This window comes from Dryobates pubescens, chromosome Z (genome assembly GCF_014839835.1).
Source record: "Dryobates pubescens isolate bDryPub1 chromosome Z, bDryPub1.pri, whole genome shotgun sequence".
Lineage (NCBI taxonomy): Eukaryota > Metazoa > Chordata > Aves > Piciformes > Picidae > Dryobates > Dryobates pubescens.
In genome coordinates, this window is record NC_071657.1 from 113646921 (window position 1) to 113669503 (window position 22583).

Genomic DNA, 22583 nt, shown 5'->3' on the forward strand with positions numbered 1-22583 from the left:
TGGGGGAGGCCATTGAACTCTTTTCCACGTAAATCTGCCCAGGATAAACACGCAAAATATGCTCTTTCAGCCAGAACAATTAAACCAACCCAAGGACAGGCAGCTTCACTGACAGGCAATATAATCCAGAAAATCATTTGTTTCAACTCCTGCTACTGGATTTAGTAGCCTTCACTGGCTCCAGCACCACCTGCTTGCTACATGTATCATCAACCCCTGAAGTAGTGGCCACAGCACAGCTGTCCTGGCCTTCAGGTACAACCTTGTACTGGCTGCTATGTGCATGCAAATGCACCAATCTACTGTGCAGCAGTTTGACAGCCAGCGTGTCTGGTGGGTTGGATAAATTTCACTTAGCCAAGGCAGGTTCAGGAGTTGAGATGTTTTCTCCTTGGTAGTGCTGATTGCTTGTGGGAGCATCTCATTGCCAAGGAGGTTAGGAGCAGGACTAGATTACTGACAGCATCAGCAGCATGGCCTTCATCTCTGGCATCCAAGTGTGTCCCCCATGTATGGTCGTGGCATTGCTAACCCAGGTCCTAGGGGAAGAAATTCCCCTGAGTCAGGAGGACAGTTTTACTCAGCAATGAGACAACTAATTGCCGTGACAGGAGGAAGCAATGTCTGGTAGGGGAGCTGGATCAGAGCCCATTTCACTACCTGGGCCACATGCTTAGGTTAACTCACAGAGTTAAGTGTAGCTTTTTCATCATGTGCTGAGGGCAATTTCTACAATCCAAATAAAACTCCTGCACAAGGGCAGGGGGGGTGTGCTTTCAAGTCAAGTGCTCTGTGAACACTTCATCTGTGTCAGAGACCTGGAAAGTCCCATTCAAAAACATACCAGAGAAGAACAAGCCCTACTCAAGACACAGAGAACCTGAGAGCTCACATACTAATGGAGGAGGGCACTGAGCCATTTTTGTGAGGTTTGTCTGGGTGGTTTGATGTCCTCTCAGTAGCAGTTAAAGAGAGAAATTTGCTGCTTGGTGGCTGGGGAGTAGGTGCTTTGTGGGGAATGGACATATCTCATGTGAGTGTTGATGGATGTTGGCAGGAGGGCTAAGAGCCCTCACTCTCCTGAACATAGCTCATAAAACCATCCCAGACAGGAAACCTCATCTTTCTCCTTCACATGGTACTTCATTTGAATGGCCCAGAAGTGGAAGTAGACGTGGGGATGTTCATGAGACAAAAGAGGGAGTGATGGCAGGGCCATGATAGGGAAAGAATGCAGATGAAGGAGAGCAGCTCTTTGGCTGCAGGCAGGTCAGGAGCATGGGGATCAGCTGAGAGGTTGGTCTTGTCTAAGCTAAGCCCAGCTTTCTGCAGGACAGGAGACAATGCAAGATGGCCAGTGTGAGACTGCACAGTGAAAGCTGGTTTTACAGAAGGGCTGCCAGCTCCACATGTCTGTGATGGTGTTTATACTGGACACTTGCAAACAGTGCTCACTCAAAAAACCCAACACAACAGGCTTAGGATTTTAGTTACTCCTTTTTTTCCTTTCTTGTCCCAATTTCAATAGTTTTACCATATGGTGTTCAAGAAGTTACATTCCAAACTTCTTAATTGCTTCACTCATTCTCTCTTTACTAATTTTCCTTGACCAGCTACTTCCCTCACTGCCCCTTCTCTCCTGTCCTGAGTCTTTTGCTTTGCCTTTCTTCCCAATTCCTCTGCCTTTCCCCCACTGCCTCTGTTTTTCTCTTGAGCTCTGCACCACTGTATCTGACTCCTCTGTCACATTATTTCTCATTCCCTTAATCTGTCAGACTTCATGGGGTGCAGGAGCATTTCTTATGCCTGTAGTAGTCTGCTGTAATCTACCATTCAGTAATCTTCACTGCCTTGCCCCATTTTCCCACAGGTCTGCCTCTCCAGATGTGCAGATGCATCAGAGGTTGCACATACTCCCAGAGCCAGGAGGATGGAGTTAAACCCAGTTCAGAGAACTGCCAGTCTCTGTGGGATTCCCTTTTCCAAACCCAGAGCAATTTGGGTGTTGGATGAGATATGGATGGCAGGCAGTTGTGTTCCTTACCACTTCCCTGGAAAATTCAGATATTCCACTGGTTACTGCAGTTTGAGAGAAGATAAATGTACTAAAAATTAAGCATATGTTGTCTTACAATGGGAGACATTTACATAAAACCCCTTTAAATTGCATAAAGTTGTTTTGTAAGAGAACTGTCATATACCATGAGACAACTTTACCGGAAAGAACATCCATAATGAGAAACAAATCACAATGACCATTGCTATAGTGCTTGAAAGCAGGTTTCTTTGGGGTTGTGGAGACTCATTTGCCCTCCAGCAGTGGAAGAATTAAGATGTAATGTTTAACATAAACAAGAGAGGTTTAATCCCAAATCCTCATGTAAGAGCACTTTGTGTTCTCTTAAAAGTTCAGTAACTCCATAAGCAAGATGGACAGCTAGATTATTTTAGGCTCAGCAAAAGCAGGGGAAGGACAGAAGGGACATCAAAGGGAATTAACTCATCAGCGTAAAAACTCAGTTGTGAAAGCTGAGCAGAGTGTGAGTTCAATTGCATTAACTATATGTGATGCCAAGTTCTCTCATTATCAGATGCTCTTCCCCCTTTTGTTTTATTCAGGCAAACTGCAAGAAGAAAGTTTGGTCTGTGTAAGACTATTCCAAGTCAGGGCCACACACCTCCTGGACACACATCCTCATTCCTGCTCAGTCAGTAATATCATGAGAGTCATGATTCTCATTGCCATAGGGGCTCTACACAAGGTTCTCTGAGGTCGGATGCTGCTTTCTGAGTGATGAAAGAAAGGTAATATGGTTCCTGCGGACTGGAAGGCTGCACAGGGAGGGATGTTGTCTCCAATGATCAGCCTTTGCTGGATTTATCTGCACATCATCTCTGTACTCGGCAAAGACAGAGAAGGTTTTGGGTTGAGAACATCTTGTCTCTTTTGAAAGGCAGTTCCTTCCCCATCTTAAGTTTGTCCTGCTGCTGTTCTGCCAGTGGCACAGATGGAAGTCAGAAGTTGGTAATGTTACCATTTAGCAGTACTAAATACACTTTAGAGGAAGGGTGTCAAATATTTTACCTCCAAGTGTGATTCAAAAATTAAATCAGATTTAACAAATTGAAAGCATAGGAGGGACATGATATAAATCCATAAAACCTGAGCTATTAAAGCAAAGGCAAAGCATTTCAGATCTCCTTTTTTATTTTTTTCTTTTTTTAATATCCAAACAAGAAGCCAAAGTCCTACAATATCAGTGCTCCACTGATGTACATCACTTCCTTCACTGCTTCCCTGTGATCCTGCAGCTCAAGACACTAAGTGTGAGTGACTGGAGGAGTGATTGCTCTGACCCAAAACCAGGTCAGAACTGCCTTTAGTTGACTGAACTAGGACTGAATTACAAACTGGACTTTGCTAATACAATTTTTCTTCAGGAGTGGGCATTGGAAATTGCCCCTTATTTGTGTCTGGCCAGCAGAATAAATGTGGCTCTTAGGTAAAGGGGCACAAAATCAACGAGTGATGGTGCTGCCCTCTCTCTGACCAGCCTCTACAATCCAGAGTTCATCTCAGGAGAAAAGGAGGTTGAAAATCTGAAGCAATCAAGATGAAGTAGTGACTGATGGTTTGGTCATCCTGCCACCAAGTAAAAGGAAATGTGTTCAGTCTGTTCAAGGGAGTGCTTGGTTGTCAGATTATAAATGCCAGGTGAGGATTTCTGTTAAGTGGGTTCTTTTTTCCACGTAGAAGAGAACAGCACAACATAGTCTCATGGCTGTAAACTGAAGCCAGGCAAATCCAGAATGGGAAAAAGCACAAAATTTTATCACTGGAACAACTCAACCAGGGGATGAACTTGCTTCTCCACCATCTGAGATTTTAAAGTGAGGGTTGGAAGTCTTTTACTTTCTTCTTGACCCCGCTCTTGACACAGGGGTTTCTAAGTGGTATCTTCTAGCCAGTATAGTCATATTAGATTTTCTTAAAGGTTCCTCTGCTTTTAAAACCTCTAATTTATAAGAAGTGCATTTACCTGCACCAGGGTTCACCCCAGGGACAGGGGAATTAGACATCTTTATTCATGCCTGCACAGCTGTGGGAATGATCTGTTTAGATACTTTTCCCATCATCAGTTGTGTCAGTGGTATGTGTTATGCAGATGTGTGTCTACTGGGAGCTACGCTCAGACAGCACATTTCACATTGATTTATGAACAGACTTCTGAGCGCAGCAGCTTCTGGCCTCTGCTGACTTGGGCTGGAATTGCTTGCACATTGTTGCTATTCTTATTCTTGGACCTGCAGTCATGGCTAACAAACCAGATGCTGCAGAAATGCAGAGCCAAGAAGGTTCTTGCCTCAGAGCTCTTCTGTAAGAGCTTGGTATGGAGCAAGGGGTGGGTGTGGGTAGCCAGTAGAGCCCAGGGTAAAAATGGGTGGTGAAAATGATCAGGAGTAATGAACTACAAAAACAGTGTGCATAGCAGAAGGTTGAGTAGACAGTGGTGGGCCAAGGCTGGATCTGCCCAAGAAAGGATGCTGCAGGACTCCAGAAGTGAGAGGAAAATGCCTGCACAGAACCTGTGTTGTGTGAATGGTGGGAAAGACACATCTGCTAGAAGGTACAGGGAAAGTGTATACATAACCTTGAAAATGTAGAGTCTAAGGTGAGGATGACAACCAGGTTGTAAGCCCAAGTGATGAATAAAAGGAGATGATAGTGCCAGTGATTGTAAAAGGGAGAAATGGTCACTTGGAATGAGAGTAACTGTTAATCTTCAGCCACAGTGGGACTGAGATGAGGGCCAGATGTCCCCAGGTGTCAGGGAGCCAAGCTGAGAAGGGAGTTTGAATAGGAGGACACAGCTAACAGGACAGAGGTCCATATCCAAAGGAAATGGCATTTGAGAGGGGTTAGGGAAGAGGGAGAAGAGAGTAGGAGGGACCCTGTGGGCACAGTGAGAGCAAGATGGGAAAGATGGACAGCCAAGAAGGGTAAAGGCCAAAGGGGTGAAGAAAGGACAAAATGATACAATGAAGGTGTAGACAAAGATCTCCATCCATAACAGTTCTTTGATCCTTCTACTCACTTTTCCATTAAAATGCTAAATGGTATTACAGAAAGTCCTTTTACTGCCTTGCAAACTCCTTGAAACAGCAGTGTATTCCTAGCTGATCCCCAAAGACAGATCCTGTTTCTTCATGGTCAGAATCACTCTTCAAAAGAGGGAAACATAAAGAACTACAGGAAACTTTGGCCAGGCAGTCTGATTCCACCCCCCACCCCCCCAAAATAGGAATCACTCAGTCTAGAAAACATAACATAGAAAACATAATTAAGTATAATGGATCAAATGGACCAAATGTTAAACTATGAGAAGAATTATTTGAATTAGAGAAGCATAGACAGAAGAAGATAACAAAATCATCTCTTCCTGTGGGGACATCAGCAGCCAACGATTAATCTTTGTCGGTCATATGGTTTAAAGAGGAGTGGGCAGAGGGAAAGAGATCTGGGTTTGATATTTTGTGCCTTGGACTACAAAGGAATCACTGTGGATATATAAATAGAAGACATCTGGGCTGAGGTTTCAGATCACCTACACCCATCAGAAAAGCAGCCAGACTCCTAGCACTGTGCTCTTACCTGGACTAATGCTCAGCTCTGTCAATACTTTAAAGGGGGAAAAGAGACAGAGCAGAGCTATATTTTATTAAAAGGCTTAAATCACCCACATTGGCACAGGAATAGCAAAGAAAATGACACAGCCCTGAGGTATCTGCAAAGATGTGTGGAAGAAAAGGAAGAGCTCCTTCCTGGGAAAACTGCGATCCTGTCTCAAAGTCTACAAGACTATCTAAGCAGAGGAAGTGAATGAATAACTGTGGCACATGCATGAGTGGCTGAAAGTGCAGCCTGAACGGTAATTGGCTCTATCGGTGCTCCTCTGATTAACTGGTTTTGGCTACAGCACTAGTCAGACCCATGCTGAGTTCATAGCACAAAAGTATTCATGCTGCACTGAAGAGCCTCTCAGATCAGCCGGTGGATCCCTGCAGAGAAACAGCAAATACAGATCTGAAGGATGCAGTCTCCAGGGAAGGTTTCTAAATCCTTACTGCGTGTCACTAATTTCTTGTTATCCAGGGCTGAAAGAGAAAGGACTCTTGGAAGAATTCAGATGCTCCTGCCACTTTACTCTACCTTGGAAATTAAGGAAGAGAGAAGAATATTGATGGTGCTCATGTGGAGAGACATTTAAGAACAAAACCAGGCTAATCACTGTGATCTGAATGTAGATGGTTGTAATTCTTTATTAAAATAGCGGTCTGAAAGTTGCTAATGAACCCAAACAGCAAATAGCCCAAAGAACTGACTTGCAAGGATGAGAAAGAAAGTTTACACTCTGATAAATCTCCAGAAAGCCTTCTGACAGGGAGTGGTCACAGCTGGGGATGGCTTGCAGGTGGCACTGGAGAGTCACCCCAAGACCTTGCAGTGGCACTGGGCATGGCACCAGCAAAAAGAAATGGGGCAGAGCAAGGAAATCAGGCATTTTTCACATGAGAGGTGTTTTTACTTTTCTATGAAGGCCTGCATACCTATTGCATCTGCTTCAGAGTTATGGCCAAGACATCCTTTCAGCTCATTCAGCTCTGAAGTCAGCTCCATGGACTCCTGCTGTATACTTAAACCACCAACACAATCACTCTGCAGGATGACAGAGAAATTCCAAAGAACATTAATTGCTTGCTTCCACACTCCCCTAACTACCACCAAAAAGAGAGCTGGAGAGCATCACCCAGAGCCAGAGTGCACCAACCAATGCTGTTGTGTTTCTGAGATGGCTTGCTGGTTCAAGCACTCTTGCCACATATAAGCAGTTTAATTTAGACTATTAACAGTAGCATTAAGGAAAGACACATCCATATTTTTTTGTGTGAGCTGCCCATGTCCTCCCCCTCTCCCTCCTTCCCGACTGCTGTGTGGTGGCTAACTGAAATGTGAGGAATAACAGAACAGATCACAACTTAGATATTTCCAAAGTTGTTTGGGGTCACTTGGCCATTACTCATTTGCAACACAAAGTAAACAGAGATGAAACACAAGTATGAAGCTTTTCTGTCCAGAAGAATCAATCACATGTAGAATATACAGAAGAAAGAGCAATTTCACACAAAATAAGAATTTGGTTCCCAGAGCAAAACCAACCAAACTGTGGCCACAAATGTCTCAGCAGCTTCTTGAGGTTCTATCTCCTCAGCAGCTGTCCTGGGGTAATAACATACCTGTATGTTGCTGGCCACAGCTAGTACAAGATTCTTGTTGCTGAAGCTGCCTGGACTGTCACCAGGTGTACCACATGGAGGGAATGTGGAGAGACATGACCCTGGATGGACTGAATATCTCTCCCATCACTTGCATCACTTCTCTCTTCTTCTCTCTTTCTTCACATGACCTCCTTTTAAATTTTCTTTTCCTTCTTCCCTCCCTCTCCCCCCCAACATCTTGAAGCAGCATTTCACAGGAGAAAGCTGAGGTTCATACCAAGGCTTCCATGTACACTGCATTGCACAAAATGACTCGAACACTTCCCCAGCTTTGTCTGAAGCCAACATCACCTCCAGTTCTTTATTTTTCTCCTTAGTTCTTATGTATCTAAAAACCTGCTGATTGAGGCTCCAAAACTTCTCTACCACAGTTTAGTTCCTTCAGTTTCCAAAGGAAAAGTAGTTTTTCCTGATGGTCAACATTAAAAAAATTAAAATCAAGCTTATTGGTTTGTTGGGATTTCCTGAGGATATTTTCTTCAAAAAATTGTTTTTCAGGATTGTCTTTTAAGCTTTTTCCCTGAAATTTGGAAGCAATATTTTGATGTTCAAGAAACAAATTACAAAAATAATTTAGAAAAGCTGGGTCACTGGTTATGGAGTTTTTGTGAGGAAAAAAAACAACCACCAAAATCTATTTCTGATTTAGCAGGAACTAAATCTGCTGTTCTTGCATAAAGGTATGACAAAATAGGCTGTAGGACCTTGCCACCAAGAAATATGAATAATAGCTTTGTAAAACTCTTCAGCACATGGCTCTGAGTCTGATGAAACTATTCCAGAGGGAGACACTTGTCATAGAATAAGTCTTGTCTCACTGTCATGAAGTTGGCTCAGCATTATTTAACTGATGATTCATTATTTTGCACATTATTTTGAACACTAGTCATGCATGAGGACCTTCCCCCTATACTGGGCACAGCACAGATATAGAATGAAAAAGCATCTTTTGCTCCCAAGAGCTCTTAGTCATTGTAGAGGACTGGAGGGGCAGATGGAGACAGACATACATACACACAGATGGAGGATGAGATTAAAGGAACCAGCCAGGACATACTGTCAGACTTTTGGTAACCATCACAGTTAGGGAGAGGCTTAAGTGTGTCCATGATATTTATATTCTACCAAAAGTTTTTAAATGTCCCATGCCCATTCCTTCCTCCATTAATCCCATGAGATCTGATGTAGGAAAAGGAAAATACTGTGAGTGGTACAGCACCCCCCGGGGACCCTCGGGAGAAGCTCCACAGCAATTCATATGTGGGGAGAGGGTCTCTGAGCCATCTGCCAAAAAGCTGGAGAGCCCAAAGCTGCCCCAGCCACTTCTGGGAGGAAACAGTGGGAAGCAAAAATATATCAAGACCTGGCTTTTTATTTTTACCTTGCTCACCAGATGCATTTTGAAAAACGGTTGCAGGCTGCTAGGAAGAGCTGCTCTCCTCTACTTGCAAGCTTTTCTCCGTCCTCATCTTGAAGTGGGAGAAGTGACCAAGATTACAAGCTTCCCTACTCACACATCTGCGGTTTCCCAGGCTCTTTATTCCCAGAGGGAGCTGTGCACAACCCTCTGCTTCACTGAGACCCTTGTACTTTCAGCACCCTAAGAGTCACCCCTTCACCTCTCAAAGCCCTGGGTGCTCTCCTCAGGGCCAGAAGGTGCCTGGCAGCAGCTGTTCTCACCCCGGGGTCTGCTTGCCCTTGGCAGCTCTGCTCAGTTACATCTTGCTTCTGTGCTCCCTGTCCCGTCCACCTCCTCCTTTCGTATTCCTCCTCTTGGCTGCTCTGCCTCCCTCCCCTTTGTATCCCTCCCTTTTCACCTCCCCCTTTGCACCTTTCTCATTTACACCCCTCCCCTTTGCCTCTCTGCCCCTTCGCATCTCTGCCTTTTCCCATCCCTCCCCTTTCCGTCTCAGCTCCTTGCGTCTCTGCCCCTGTTCACCCCCTGCCCCTCGTCCCTTCGCATTTCTTCCCCTTTTCACCCATCTCTGCCTGCTTGGGTCTGATCCCTTTGGGTGTCTGCCTCCTGACACCCTCCATTTCACCATCCCCCCATACGCCCCTTTTCACCCCCTTCCTTTTGCCTCCCCGCCCCTCCCCGCCTTGCTGCCTCTCTGCCTTCTCCATCCCGGCTCCTTTGCACATCTCCTCCAGGGCCCCCCCGGTTCCCCTCAACCTCTGGGGCAGCCTGCAGTGGCTCCGTGCCGCTCACCCCTCTCCAGCGCCTCCAACACCCCCTTAACCTCTTCCCCTCCCTACCTGCCCTCCCGCCCTCTCCTGCGCGCCCCGGGCCCGGCCGCGGAGCCTTCCGCGATGCCGCCTCCTCCGCGGCTGCTGCCGCTGCTGGTGCTGAGCTTGGGGCTGGGGGGACGGGTGGGAGGCGGGGGCGGCTGCCAGCTGCCGACAGAGTGGCGGCCGCTCAGCGAGGGCTGCCGAGCCGAGCTGGCCTCGATCATCGTCTATGCGCGGGTGCTGGCGCTGCACCCCGACCCCTACGGCGCTTACAACTACCTGCCCTGGCAGAGGGGCCCACCCGCCGGCCCCCAGCAAGGAGCGGAGGGACTCTTTTATTCGGCCGAGATCGAACTGCTGTGCGACCAGGCGTGGGGCAGCATGCTGGAGGTGCCCGCCGGCTCCCGCCTCAACCTCACCGGCCTCGGCTACTTCTCCTGCCACTCGCACACCGTCATGCAGGGCTACGCTTATTTCTTCTTCCTGCGGTGAGTCCCAGGGTAGCGGGGGTCCCGGGGAGAGGAGTAGCCGCTCCGGCTCTGGGGCATCACCGCGCCCGCCCCTGCCCTGCAGGGTTCGCTCCGTCCCGCTGCCGCTCTTCCCGCAGCGTCTACCCACAGCTTCATCGGAAAAAAAGCCAAACCCGAACAGATATTATTGCAGCACTACCGGGCAGCAGATGGATGGAGAGCCGCTGCTGAGTAGCTCCTGGGTGCTGCTGGTTTGGTTTTACTGGAGAGGGGCCAGCACCTGCTTTCCAAAGTTTGGCACAGGAGTTTAAAACACATCCCCAAATACTCATCTGAAAGCTTTGTCTTGGCTTTCCCAAGTCCCAGACAAACCCTGACTTTGGGCTTATCAAAAAAGGGAAAAAAAAAAGAGAGAGAGAGAAAAGAAACCACAATGTAGGAATAGAGCCATAGTTGTGAACTTTCAATCCAAGAGTGTTTACAGAAGGCTACTCAGTGGCTTGGATATATTCCTGCACTGGGTGCATAGCACAGCAGTTTGATGATGTCTTGTGCTCAGTCTGTGGCAATATCTTTAAACATGTTTTACATGAGTTATTTATCAACTGCTTGAAGGAGTGCTGAAACTCCAGGATCCCTAGATCCCTGGAGTTTCAGTAGGAACCATGGGCCAAAGTATAGATTTGCCTCATTCATGAGGTTTTACTGATGTTGGCAAGGTGGCAGGTGCCTTTTAGGTCCTTACTGCTGCTGGTCTGTGTGGAAGGGAAGTTGTCATCTTGGCAACGAAATACCAGACAGCTAAGAGCCATATGCTGGCTAGAAGTTTGTCTGTGTGACTTTGGTGGCACTTCCTGAGCCAGACTGAAGTATGATGGGTGCCTTCTGTGGGAAAGTGCTGTTCAGCCTCACAGAGAGCTGCCTGTGCAATTTGTGTTTCAGAATGGATGAGAATTACATCCTCCTGCCACATGGAGTCAACTTCCAGGAGGCAATCTTCCCAGACACCCAGGAGAACAGAAGGATGTTTGCCAGCCTTTTCCAGTTTTCTAACTGCTCACAGGCACAGCATGCCTCAAGTTTCTCCAGTGACTGGGAGATTCAAGAGGACAATCGGGTAAGGGATTTGTTTGCTCTCCAGGGCTTGTTTTCTAAGCAGGCACAGGCATTCCAATGTCGTTTGCGAACATATATGTATCTATATACATGAATGCAGAAGATCCCTGATTTTTTTGGTCCTTTGGCGATATCACAGGCAAAGTAACTCACTGGGGCAAAGTTAATTTCTGTTTTCAAAGCTGACCTCTGTTTTAGCTCTTTATCTTCCCATGGACCTGAACAAAGCTTGGTATCAATCTGTTCATGAGTAATACACTGGAAACAAACGTTGTTTGTGATCCTGTCCTGCTCTGCCAAGTCATTTCTGGGTTTGCTATCTGGACACCCCAAACTTTAACTTCATCTGAAATATTCAGCAGAGCTTTTCTTGCCTAACTTCACATCTGACAGCACAAACATCTACTATCACCCTAAGCTGTCTTTGTAGCTTCTGGTTAAAAAATAGACTGTTGAGGGCATATTTCATCTAAGTGATGAGGGTATGATTCATCTGAACATGTACTTCTGAGCAAGCTGAATGAAATGCCTTTTTCTCCTCTCAAGGGAAGCCATAACAAGTAGTCCAAAGTCTAGGTGATCCTCCCTTAAGAAAATACATTTTTAATATGGAAAGACCAACAATGCCAGTTGTTAGTGGCTTCTGATCCCCTTTAGGGAGCTGTACTATGTGTAATAAATGCAGGATTTTAATAAATAATTCCCTGGCAGCAGGAAGCAACCTGCAGTTATGTGTGTGCAATGTCTGGATGCGCATATACATTTGCAAAAGAGGAATTTGGAGAGATGATGTAGTGCCAAACCTTGCTTGATGAGGCTGCTGGTCTCCACTGGCAGGTGAGAACATTTAAAACATTTCTTTTGGTCAGAAAGGACAGGACTTTGCATCTTCTGTGGATTCATCCAAGGAACAATATTTACATAGAGCAGCAGATGAATTAGTGGTTTGTTGGGAGTTGGATGGAGGGAGCTTGGTAGCTGCCTGAGCCCTTTCCCTTCACTACCAGGCTGACTGCCAGTGTACAGTTTGAACTGCTGCATGACTGTCTGGCCAGTGACACAATCCTGCTCCTTGGGGTGTGCCATGAGTGAGTGTTTTCTTAGAGCAGATATTTTGGGGAGGGAGTGGGAAACGCTGATCTTCAAATACATGACTGGGGATGCCATCAGGAATTGATGTTTAAGAGAAAATGAAGCATCTTACAATTAGATTGCAGAGCCATAGCCCTGGCTAGCAAAAAGCAGGAGGTGACTGTGATGAAGTGGTTATTAATTTATGGATATGAAAATTGAATAATTCACATTAATTTTAAATAAATTTAAAAAAATAATTATTAATAGCCTATTTGGCAAATAAAGGTGCTGCTGCTGCCAAATCCACAGATTTTGCTCCAGGGGAGCAAAGTGGCACTGGAGAACCACCACATCCATCTCTCCATGTCTGCTTGAGATGCCTCTTCACTGCTTATTTAGCCACACTTAGCTAAATGTAAGGGATCCTGATGGATTGGTGCTCATTTATGCCAGAAGTGAACCTCACCCACCCACTGTAATGGAAATCACAAGGCAGAAACCTCCAGGGTAGGTTGGGGCAACCAAAAGTATATGTATCAAAAGTGTATTTCAGCTCTTGTGCTATTTGACCCCACACAGCTGTGAACAGAGTAGGGGGGATTAGAGTGCTGGTCACCCAGGCTGGGGCTGATGGCTTTATATACTTCAACACCCACCCATCAAGGGAATAAATTCAGCACAACTGATGGATACTTTGTCTTCCTTTCATTATGAAAAGCCAAAGCTTCCTCTGCACCAGTTAAAAATAGTTCAGGGTGACTGTGCTCCCATTCAGCTCCTGCATCTGTGTTTGACCAGCTGAGCTCTGGCTCAGCCTGGGAAGCGGATGGTGTTTCTGGCTAGCATGGTATTAGGAATTTGTTCCCCAGTTCTTCCCAATGCAGGTGCCCATGTCCAGGGTGCAGCTCTCTTTATTATTTGCTCCTCTTTTTGCCTTCTCACATCTGATGGTGAGCAGCCCTGCAGAAAAGGACTTGGGGGTACTGGTGGGTGAAAAGCTCGACATTGAGCACTTGCAGCCCAGAAGGTCAGTCACATCCTGGGCTGCATTGAAAGCAGCATAGCCAGCAGATTGAGAAAGATGGTTCTGCCACTGTAGTCTGCTCTGGTGAGACCTCAACCTGAAGTACTGTGTCCAGTTCTGGGCCCACACAAGAAAGATGTGGACCCACTGGAGCAGATCCAGAAGAGGCCACAAAGCTGATCAGAGGGCTGGAGAGTTGGGGTTGTTCAGCCTGGAGAAGAGGCTCTGGGAAGACTATATGGTGGCATTTCAATATCTGAAGGCAACCTACAGGAAGGCTGGAGAGGCACTGTTTTGAAGGGCCTGTAGTGATAGAACAAGGGGCAGGACAGATTTGGATTAGACATAAGGAAGAAGTTCTTTACAATGAGGGTAGTGAGATACTGGAAGAGGTTTCCCAGGGATGTGGTGGAGGCCCCATCCCTGGAGTCATTCATGGTCAGACAATGGCACAACTGAGCAACCTGATCTAGTTAGAGATGTCCCTGTTCACTGCGGGGAGATTGGACAAGATGACCTTTAACAGTCCCTTCCAACCTGATGCATTCTATGATTCTATGATTTATGATTGCCACCACATCCACTCAGATCGCATCAGAGTGAAAGAAACTTCCACTTCCAAATGTACTTGGAGAAGCTGCCCCATGCTGGCTTTTGAGCTGAAACCTGTGCCCACCTTTGTGACACAAAAATTGAGCGTTACTCAGAGGGTTACTCTTGAAGCTTTTTGGAAAAGAGGCTCTTTGGGTCCTTGTGGAGCTTCTGTGATTGTGTCAAGCTGTGGAGAGCTTGGACAGAGAGGGAATTGTCTTATGGTGAGGCTCACACTGCAGTGAGAAGTCAGGGGTCTCACTAGCTGCCTATGTACTGACATAAATTGCTGTGCAGAGGGAAGATATGGAAAGGCTGAGATCCTCAGAGCAGAAGGCAGTTGGGATGAATGTCTGGTTCCAAGAGTTAATAAATAAGGTCCTGCCTCTGGGTCATGAGACAGCAGCATGCACAGATACCTTAAAAAGTGGCTCTGTCTAAAAGCAATGCGCTCAAGTAGGTTAAGAATAAAGGAGTGAGAAAAACTTCTCTTTACAGCAGGATCACATACTCAGGAAGCTTATAAAATCCCTGTATTTGCTTATGGCCCTGTGCCCTACTCTTGATATATTTTTGGGGTGGACATTTCAAGGGAGAATTCAGCACTGAAAGTATGTGCAGTTGCAGTGAATAATTTGTGTTTGTAGTTCTGGAGTGCTCAGCTGGAAGGTGGGAGTGCCCTGGGTCAATGGCTTTAGCCTTTTATAATGCTGCTCCCACAATAGGTTCCTTCTGCAGAGTGTACCTGAGATGGCAGCAGTCAGGAGCCCAAAGGTGACTGCTGACTTGCTAGCCTCTGGCTTGCCTTCTTCTCTCTGCAGTGCTCCTTGCATGCCAGCAGCCATGTCTGGGCAGTCCCCGTGGATGAAACAAGGAAAATCCTGACAGGTCCTTCTTTTCCTCCCAGCGTGAGTGTCTGATGATGCAAAAGAGAGCAAAGAGATGTACAGGAACTTCTTGATGCACTGGGATGTACCACTGCCTTTTCCACTGTAGAAATGCCCTTTTTAATTTTTGGGAAGCCCCATGGCTCATGGTGAAAGGAGGCCAGACCCAAGGCACATCTTGTTGGGGATAACATATTCCTCATTCTAGGCCTGCTGCTGTTGCTGGAAGCTAATTCCAGCTGTGTTTTTAAGCCCCTTGCAGTCTGGGCTGAGGGCCAGATGTAGCTTGCTGTAGTTTTTCAGTAACCTTACAGTCTCATAAACTCACTTAGGTTCTTGTTCTGGCCACTCTGGAGAACAACAGTAGCTCCTGCTGGCATTTCTTTAGGCACTTGCATTTTGGCTTCCAGATTTGCAGAGGCACTAATTAATTTGGCTCCATCCTGACTTTTCTCACAGCTTCTTAGTGGTATTTGCAGACCTTGTGTTTTACTCCAGCTTGCCACAGCAGCAGCTTCCACAAGGTTGTTGCTAAAGCTCTAAGTTTCTACCAGGTTTGGGCTAGGAGCTGGATTTGTAACAGGCAGCTGCATTATTTGTTGAGTTGTGTGTGTGTGGGGGCCTTCTTGCAGCATATTGCAGGTACCTGGGTCCCAAGTTTGGCCCAGTACCAGACCTTATGTTGTTGGAGACAGTAACACAACAGCACTCCTTTCTCCCTCTTGCAATTAGTTTTAGTCAAACCTTCCCACCCTCTGCCCCGGGAGAAATGCAGTATTCACCTATCCAAGGAGACTTGCAGTCACAGCAGTTTCTTTTAATAAGCTGCTTTTATTTATGAAAGGAATAATTAAGTAGTAAAAACCTAATGGAAATTCCTAAAAGCTCCATGTTTTTACCCAAGCCTCATTCTGACACCCTGAGGGAAGACCCACAGAACTATCAAAGAGTTTGTAAAGTCTGACAGCCTGCTACAGGGACATCCCAGGTTGTCCTGTTGCTACCAAGGTGCAGCCTTGCTTTGGGAAACCACCCCAGACAATTGTTTCCTTTACCCTCTGCCTCCCCTCCATGCAGAGGCCCTAATTTCTGTAGGTCAGATAAGGTCAGTTAAAACCTTATTGCCTTGTATTCGCAGGAGGAATGACACCAAAGTTACTTGAAGTCTGGTGATAATAAGGTCTATAGAAGTGACAAAAGGAGCTTGTAATTATTTGTTATTCAGAGAGGTTTTAGCTCCAGGCTGATAGGCAAATGTGGTCTTGTGGCCTCCATTCCACTTGCTGTGAGTTGAGGTGGTGTTCCTGATCTGCATTCCAGGGCACTTTCCTCCCTATTTTTTTCACACAGGAGAATTGTAAGTTTATCCCATATGCATTAGCAGTGGCATGCCAAACTACCTGTGGGCAACTCTGAGGGCAGTAGTGCTAATGCTGTGATAAAGCCCACGGAACTTGAGGAGCCCAGTAACTTCAATTAAGCCTGGCGAGATTGCAGAGAGAAATTATTTCTTTTATTAAGCCTCTCTCCCTGCATTGCTTCTCCTTCTCTCAAGCATCAAAACCACAATGATGTTGTTACTTCAGCTGATTTAGACAGACTTCTGAGAGGCCTCCAGAGATTTATCTGGGTAATAAGAAAGCTTTTATGAGAGTTATCACTGTTCCAAATAAAAAGCAAGGTAATTAGTGGGTTAGTGCTCAGTCTTCCAGCACCTGCTTAGCATCTTTGGGCTTGGGTCCTCTTCTCTGATGACAGTTTGGCTGCTGTAACAAACTGATGACCTGACTGGGACACCTGCAAGACTTTGGAGCAGCTGCAAAGAGAACCAGTAAGAAAAGCAATGTAATTGCATAAATGGCCTTGCTGTTATTGTGTCAAGCAAAATTTAAATGAAATGGCATTCTTCCTCTGTGGAAGTAGAGGATGTAGTATCAGAACTATTTGTATTTTAGCAGTGGCTGTGTGTGTGAACTGGGAGTTACTGGATCAGATAATTTCCTGAACCCATCTATGGGCAGCACCAGCACATTTTGCCAGCAATGGCCCCAACCCATCTCTTCTCTGATGTTCTCAACTGGGTGGATGGTAGAGGGTCTCATTCAGTGACACTTCACAGGACCACAAGAGCTTAAATCACAATCAAACAGCTGTTTGCACCAAAGCTCTTTGGGCTCGCATAGTGTTTGCTGTGGGGACCTGTGTCGATCATCCATCTCTCCAGCTAACATGCCCCTGGAAAAGGGGAAAGAATGTAAGTTGGGGAAATCTCCATAATTTTTCTGCCCGCCCTGATTTTTGGTCTGGACAGTGATTAAATGGTATCATGGCTAGGTACCTGCTGGAGAGATGCCTATTGCATCCCTGGAGAGAGCCTCAGCTACCTTAGATGCAGGGACCAGAACTGTTCCTGCTGTGGCTGAGATGGAATTCAGTGATGGTGAAGGAGCCTTTGCTATATGAATCATGCAAAGCCTGGCCACTAGAAAGACAAGCTGGTAACTGTAATGGATTTCAGCTTAAACTTTATCCATGGTATCCACTGATATAAAATGGAAAAGCAATTTGGTTGTTTTTTTTTTCTCTCTTAAAAGTTAAGAACCTTTGTTCTTGAGGAATTTTTTCTCTGCTCTGACTGCATTGTTTGTGCACTGTTTGTGGAGTCCAGACCCAGCAGTTTTAGGGGCAGGACTGGTTTGGAATAGAAAAAGCAGCATCCTGGCCTTGGTTAAGACAATTTTCTGTAATTCCTATGTACTGGCCCTCTGTGTTTGCTTGTGGCGTGAGCTGTGTAATGAATCCTCCCCTCTCTGGTCCTAAGGCATTAGGGAAACAGAAAATATTCTCAGTTCAAAACAGTGCTACATGACAAGGGCAAGGCCAAAAGATATTGAAATAACTGGAAGTAAGTCTAATATCTAGAGGTCTGAAAATCTTGGTTTACATTCAGTTTCTTGCCTTGCTGTCTGTTAAAAGAGTTGTTGCTTGGTTAGCTCAATAGCATAATAGAAACTGTACAGTGCTTCTGGATTGTTATAGTAGTGGTTTACAGCCCTTAATTCTCATCCCAGAAACCCACCCAGAGTGTATCCTCTCCCCATGAGCTGTGTTTAATTTGAAAACATGCAAGAAATATGAGATGAAATGGAGAAGTGCTGACAAGTGTCTGCGACGAGGGGAGACCACAAGACAGTTGGTACATTTGGGTTAACATCTCCAAGAGTCTTTTGGCATAGAAATGGCATTGACTTGTTTCCAAATCTTCCCACTCAGACTGTGGTAGGGACTGTTAGAGGTCTGACTGGCATCTCCCTATCAGTTTTCTGTCATTCCACATGCACACAGGCTGCTAAAATACAGAATAAAAGATCACAGAAGAGTATCCAATATTCTTAGCTACAAGATGTTTCCATTGCATATGGTCTTTGTCATGTTTATAGAACCAAGAAGGTGTTCTGAACATTTCCCAGGAGGAAAAATGGGGACATTTCTCTGGTTTTAGGGTGTCCCTTAGAGGAACCTTATTTCTGTGTCTGAAGGCAGGTTGGCTGGCTGTTATATACAGTGCAGGAGAGAGAGCCTGAGGTAGGATTGGTTGTAAACAGACTGAATAAGGAGCTTTGCTGCACCCATCTAAGCTCTTGTCCTTACTGGCAGCTGGGACTGGTGAGAAGCTACCCAGATGAGGCCCCCCCACTCAGTACCCTCCTGGTACCAATGTGAAGTGAGGGGAGTCCCACATCGGTGTCCAACCTCCTGGTGAATGAGTCTGAACTGACGTACTTTCTGTCAAAGAACGTAGATTACTCCAGAGCACAGCTCTAGCTGTGTCTCAGGCACATCCAAGTACATGATACCCCTAAAAGTATCTGGTTTTCAACCCACTGAGCAAGGAATGCCTCAACGGCCATGGATATGTGTGTGTATGTATGCAGCTGCCTCACACCAATCCTTCCAGGAACTGGCAATGAGTGAAGACCCACATGGCTCCAGGCTGCTTTTAATTATCCAGAGCCACGCTTAAAAAAAGCTCTGCCAAATGCACTAAATCATTCCAGATTTCATGGCACAAAGCTATTTGCTGCTGTACATGAACTTGGTGCTAAGCAGTCTTCTGATCCTGGCCCCAGCACTTGAAAACACTTGTGCCCATGGCCAAATCATCTTCCTTTGCACTGGTTCCTGTATTCAAGATGCTGCCTGGGTGTCTGGGACCTGGCCCCCAAGGAGAAGGGTTGATGTTGGTGTTCTCATAAGGTGGATGTGTTATCTTACCAATTTGAGGCAAAAGAAAATGTGCAGTCCAAAGAAGCAGATTTTGGTGGGTTTTATTATTCATATTTGTCCCACGATTTTTCAACCTGAGAGAGTAGGGGTTCTGACTTAGCCTGAGAGCTACTGGAAAATACTCAGTGCTTTTATTTGGACTGGGAGCAGGAAAGGGAAGCAAACATCTGAGCTGGGTGCCTGTAGCTCTTCACCTGCTTGGATGTTCCTGGATATTGATTTGGGCCATTTGTTTGGGGAAATGAACTCAGAGTGAGTCTCAGGCAAGTTTTCTGGGACAAGAGCAGCCAAAATGAATGAAGGAGGTACCCAAATTCTGTGTTGTTCAGCCCAGTTACAGGACCCATCAACCCCCTCTGTAAAACTGCAAGTCTATAGATGTGTTAAGCGTTTGTGTGTACAAATCCATGCTTTATGTTGATCAGCAGTTGGGGAGGTGATTCATATGGACCAGCAGTCCTGGGCCAGGATCTGTCCTTGAGGCACACGCTGCTTCTACAGGCACTATAAACAGATCTGGTCTTTCGTTAGTTGCTGGCCCCGGTTGACCTTGAATCTTGGGAGAAGTCTTTTCTTTCCACTTCTGTCTCTCTCCTGTCCCACCTGTTAAATAGATACAGAAAAAGATGGAGCAAAATGTTTATTAAGATCAACAGCCACCGAAATCCAGCTGGCAGCTGGCAGACAGGACACCTGTAAAGCTGCCTGTAACCACATCAGCCACTGCAGCCTGAAGGATGATGAGATCTCTCAATTTGGGATGTATTTTCTCCCAGCCCATGCATTTTGATGTTTGTGTAAATGGCAAGCCAAGATGGCTCTGAGGCAGCAATAGTTCAAATCCCTAATGGAAGCTGCAGATGGAGCTTTTTAAAGCTCATCCTGCCTCCACCAGCCAAATTCCCCCAGAGAATGTCCTTGTGCCACTCTGCTTGGCCAGGAGAGGCCATGCAGTGCCAGTCTTGGCTTTGCCTCTGGCCCTGGAAGCACAAAGCCCTTGCTGCAGCTAATGTGAAGTGACAAACCAGAGAAACTGGTTTAGAGGAACTGGGAGCATAGCAATTGGTGTGACCAGTTACAGCTGGTTGCTGCTCAAATCGTTGTGGGTGCCTCTGGCAGCTGACATGATGATTACCTCCTTTTGCTGTCCATATTTGCAGGTTGGGGTTTTTTGGAAGAATGCTGCTACAACTGTTACTCCAGTTATCTGTGAAATGAGTGACAGTAGGGAAAGATATACTGAGCGAGAAGCAAGTCTCTGTGACACTGTATAAAGTGAAGGGGAAATAATATGGCTAGAGAGCCATACTGAGTTTCTGTCCACAAAACTGAAGAGCAAGCAAGCAAGCAAAAGAATATTTCCTGAGATCTGAAAGCACTTAATGGACTTGTTCTGCTGTATTTTTGCATTTCCCAGATCAGTGGGGACTCAGAAGAAATACTTGCTACTGCAAAAGGGAATGTCATCACAGTGTTTTGTACTGAGGGAAGATGTGGGACTGAAGTGAAAGCCAGTGCTTACATACTGTTTTCCTTGAACAGGCTCATCTTATCACCTTACAGAGGTGATCAGATTTTTCCTTTCTGCAGATGGTAAAAGCAAGGCAGGCATGTTAGGCTCTGTAACCCAGTGGAGACAATTCTCTTTGACCAAGGATTTCTCTCTACTGGAATTAGAAACAGCTGTCTGAACAATTTTTCTTTCCATAAAATGTGTAAATCCTGTGCCCTTCCCCTTTCCTCTCTGTGACTTCTGGCTTTGTTACACAGGCAGTACCACACTTTTGAGTAAGAAGATATCTTCAGATGGGTGACGGACACATAAGCAACTGAGGTTTGGTTGTTGGTTCAAACTGAAGGATGTTGGTGGTATGAAGTCTGGCTTCCTTCTTCAGGTGAACAGTGACATGTGTCCTCTTCATTGCCACAAAATGCAATGAGTTTATCACCTCTGCTTGTCTTCACTGTACACTCATTTCAGAGCACTCTCATTTGTTTGGCTTGCTTTTTGTCTTTCCAGAACCTTTAGACAAAAATCTCAACACAATTATCTTCTTCTGGATGTTTTTGATTACATTTTTTATTGTGGAAAAACATTAAAAATACAGTGAGTTGCTTAACTGGATGGTAGGCAGGGAGAGAAAGGAGGGAAAGTCAAAGTGAAGTAACAGCTTGTCCTGACACTGGCTGAGGATTGGAGTAGGAATTTGGGTGCTATAATTCCCCATTTCCATTAGAAGGGGAAAGAAGCCCTTTTCTGAGCCTTTGAAGCATGAAAATAGAAGTCACATCCACTCAAAATCTTCTATGTTGATGCACAGCAGGAAAGTTCTTTTTCACCTTATAATCATCTTCTTGGAACTTGGAAGAGGAAGGATAATGAAGAAGGGGCTTAGCCACAGTGGCCATGGTGGACCTGTACTAAATGTCACCCTATGCTTTAAAAGAGCTCTGAGGTCCCAAATGGGTCATAAGATTTTATTTGTGGTCTGTAGAAGATACACGTGTGAGAATTTCTGTGTATACAGCTTATTTGTGGGAAGGAACAAGCAGCTTCTTCTTGATCTGTAAGTACCATCGCTGAGGAGATATCTGTAAGTGGAGGCAAAGTAAATAAAGTAAAAATAACAGATGTTATATAACAGAAAAATAAAAACCCCACATGGAAATAGGAAATAAGGAAATAATCAACTGAAATATGTAGCCAGTTGATGTGGCAAAATCTCCATCATTTACAAAGCTTGGCTAAAGCTGGGAGATTGTGATGGATCTCTTAGTCAGAAGGCAGCATTCTTCCTTTGTCTGCCTGCCTGTGGAGGAAGTTTCATGACATGGCTCTGGGTTTCAGAGCACTCTGCCCCTGACCACTTCTTACTCCTCAGATTGGACCGTGTTGACAGTACTGACTTGCTCCCTCTGGAGAGGGTTTAGGTTCCCTGTGCTGTGGCTGAGCAGCTCCAGAAGATACCAGATGGCATCCACAACCTGCCTCCATAAACTGGATTCAAAAAGAGAACCCGTAGGTGAATTTTTCTAAAACCACTTGTAAGTTCCTTGAGTCCTTCAGATAGCTACAGCCATGATAGACATGATGATATTGGGAAAAGCCTGTGGTCTGGAAACAAGCAGTTATAAGAAGACTCCAGGGAAGGGTTGTTACTACCATCAGTGACTGGATTTCTGCCCTTTTTCATCTTTTAGGCATGTTTTCTTTGAGTTCAGTTAACACTTTAGAATCTGTCCCTTGAAATCCTAATTGAGCCTGTCTCTGTTTCAAAGGGCAGGGAAACAAATGTGATTCTTGATTCTTTTCCCAAAGGTGCAGAACTGTAGATTAAAGGTGTCCTGGAAATAATATTTTTTGCTCAAATCTTGTCACCTACAATAAAAATGGATCAAAATAACATCCAGTGACAAAACTCTGCTGTATTTAACCCGTGTGTAGCAGCAGCTGAACTACTGCTGGGAAATGTCTGGTGCTTCCAAGTCAGTGGCACTCTGGATCCACTGGAACGCATTCTGCTCCTTACAAACAGTGGCTCCTCCAGAAACACATTACAGATGTTA

At 45.5% G+C, this 22583-nt stretch overlaps 1 protein-coding gene across 1 annotated transcript in view; it reads left to right on the forward strand.

The window, feature by feature from the left end:
• The first annotated feature begins 9191 nt into the window (after positions 1-9191).
• CCDC3 (coiled-coil domain containing 3) overlaps positions 9192-22583 on the forward strand; it is a 42619-nt gene continuing 29227 nt past the window's right edge. The window contains exons 1-2 of the mRNA XM_054178015.1: positions 9192-10055; positions 10980-11154. Coding sequence (XP_054033990.1) covers positions 9649-10055; positions 10980-11154 — 582 coding nt within the window. The 5' untranslated portion in view covers positions 9192-9648. The remainder of the gene's footprint in view (positions 10056-10979; positions 11155-22583) is intronic.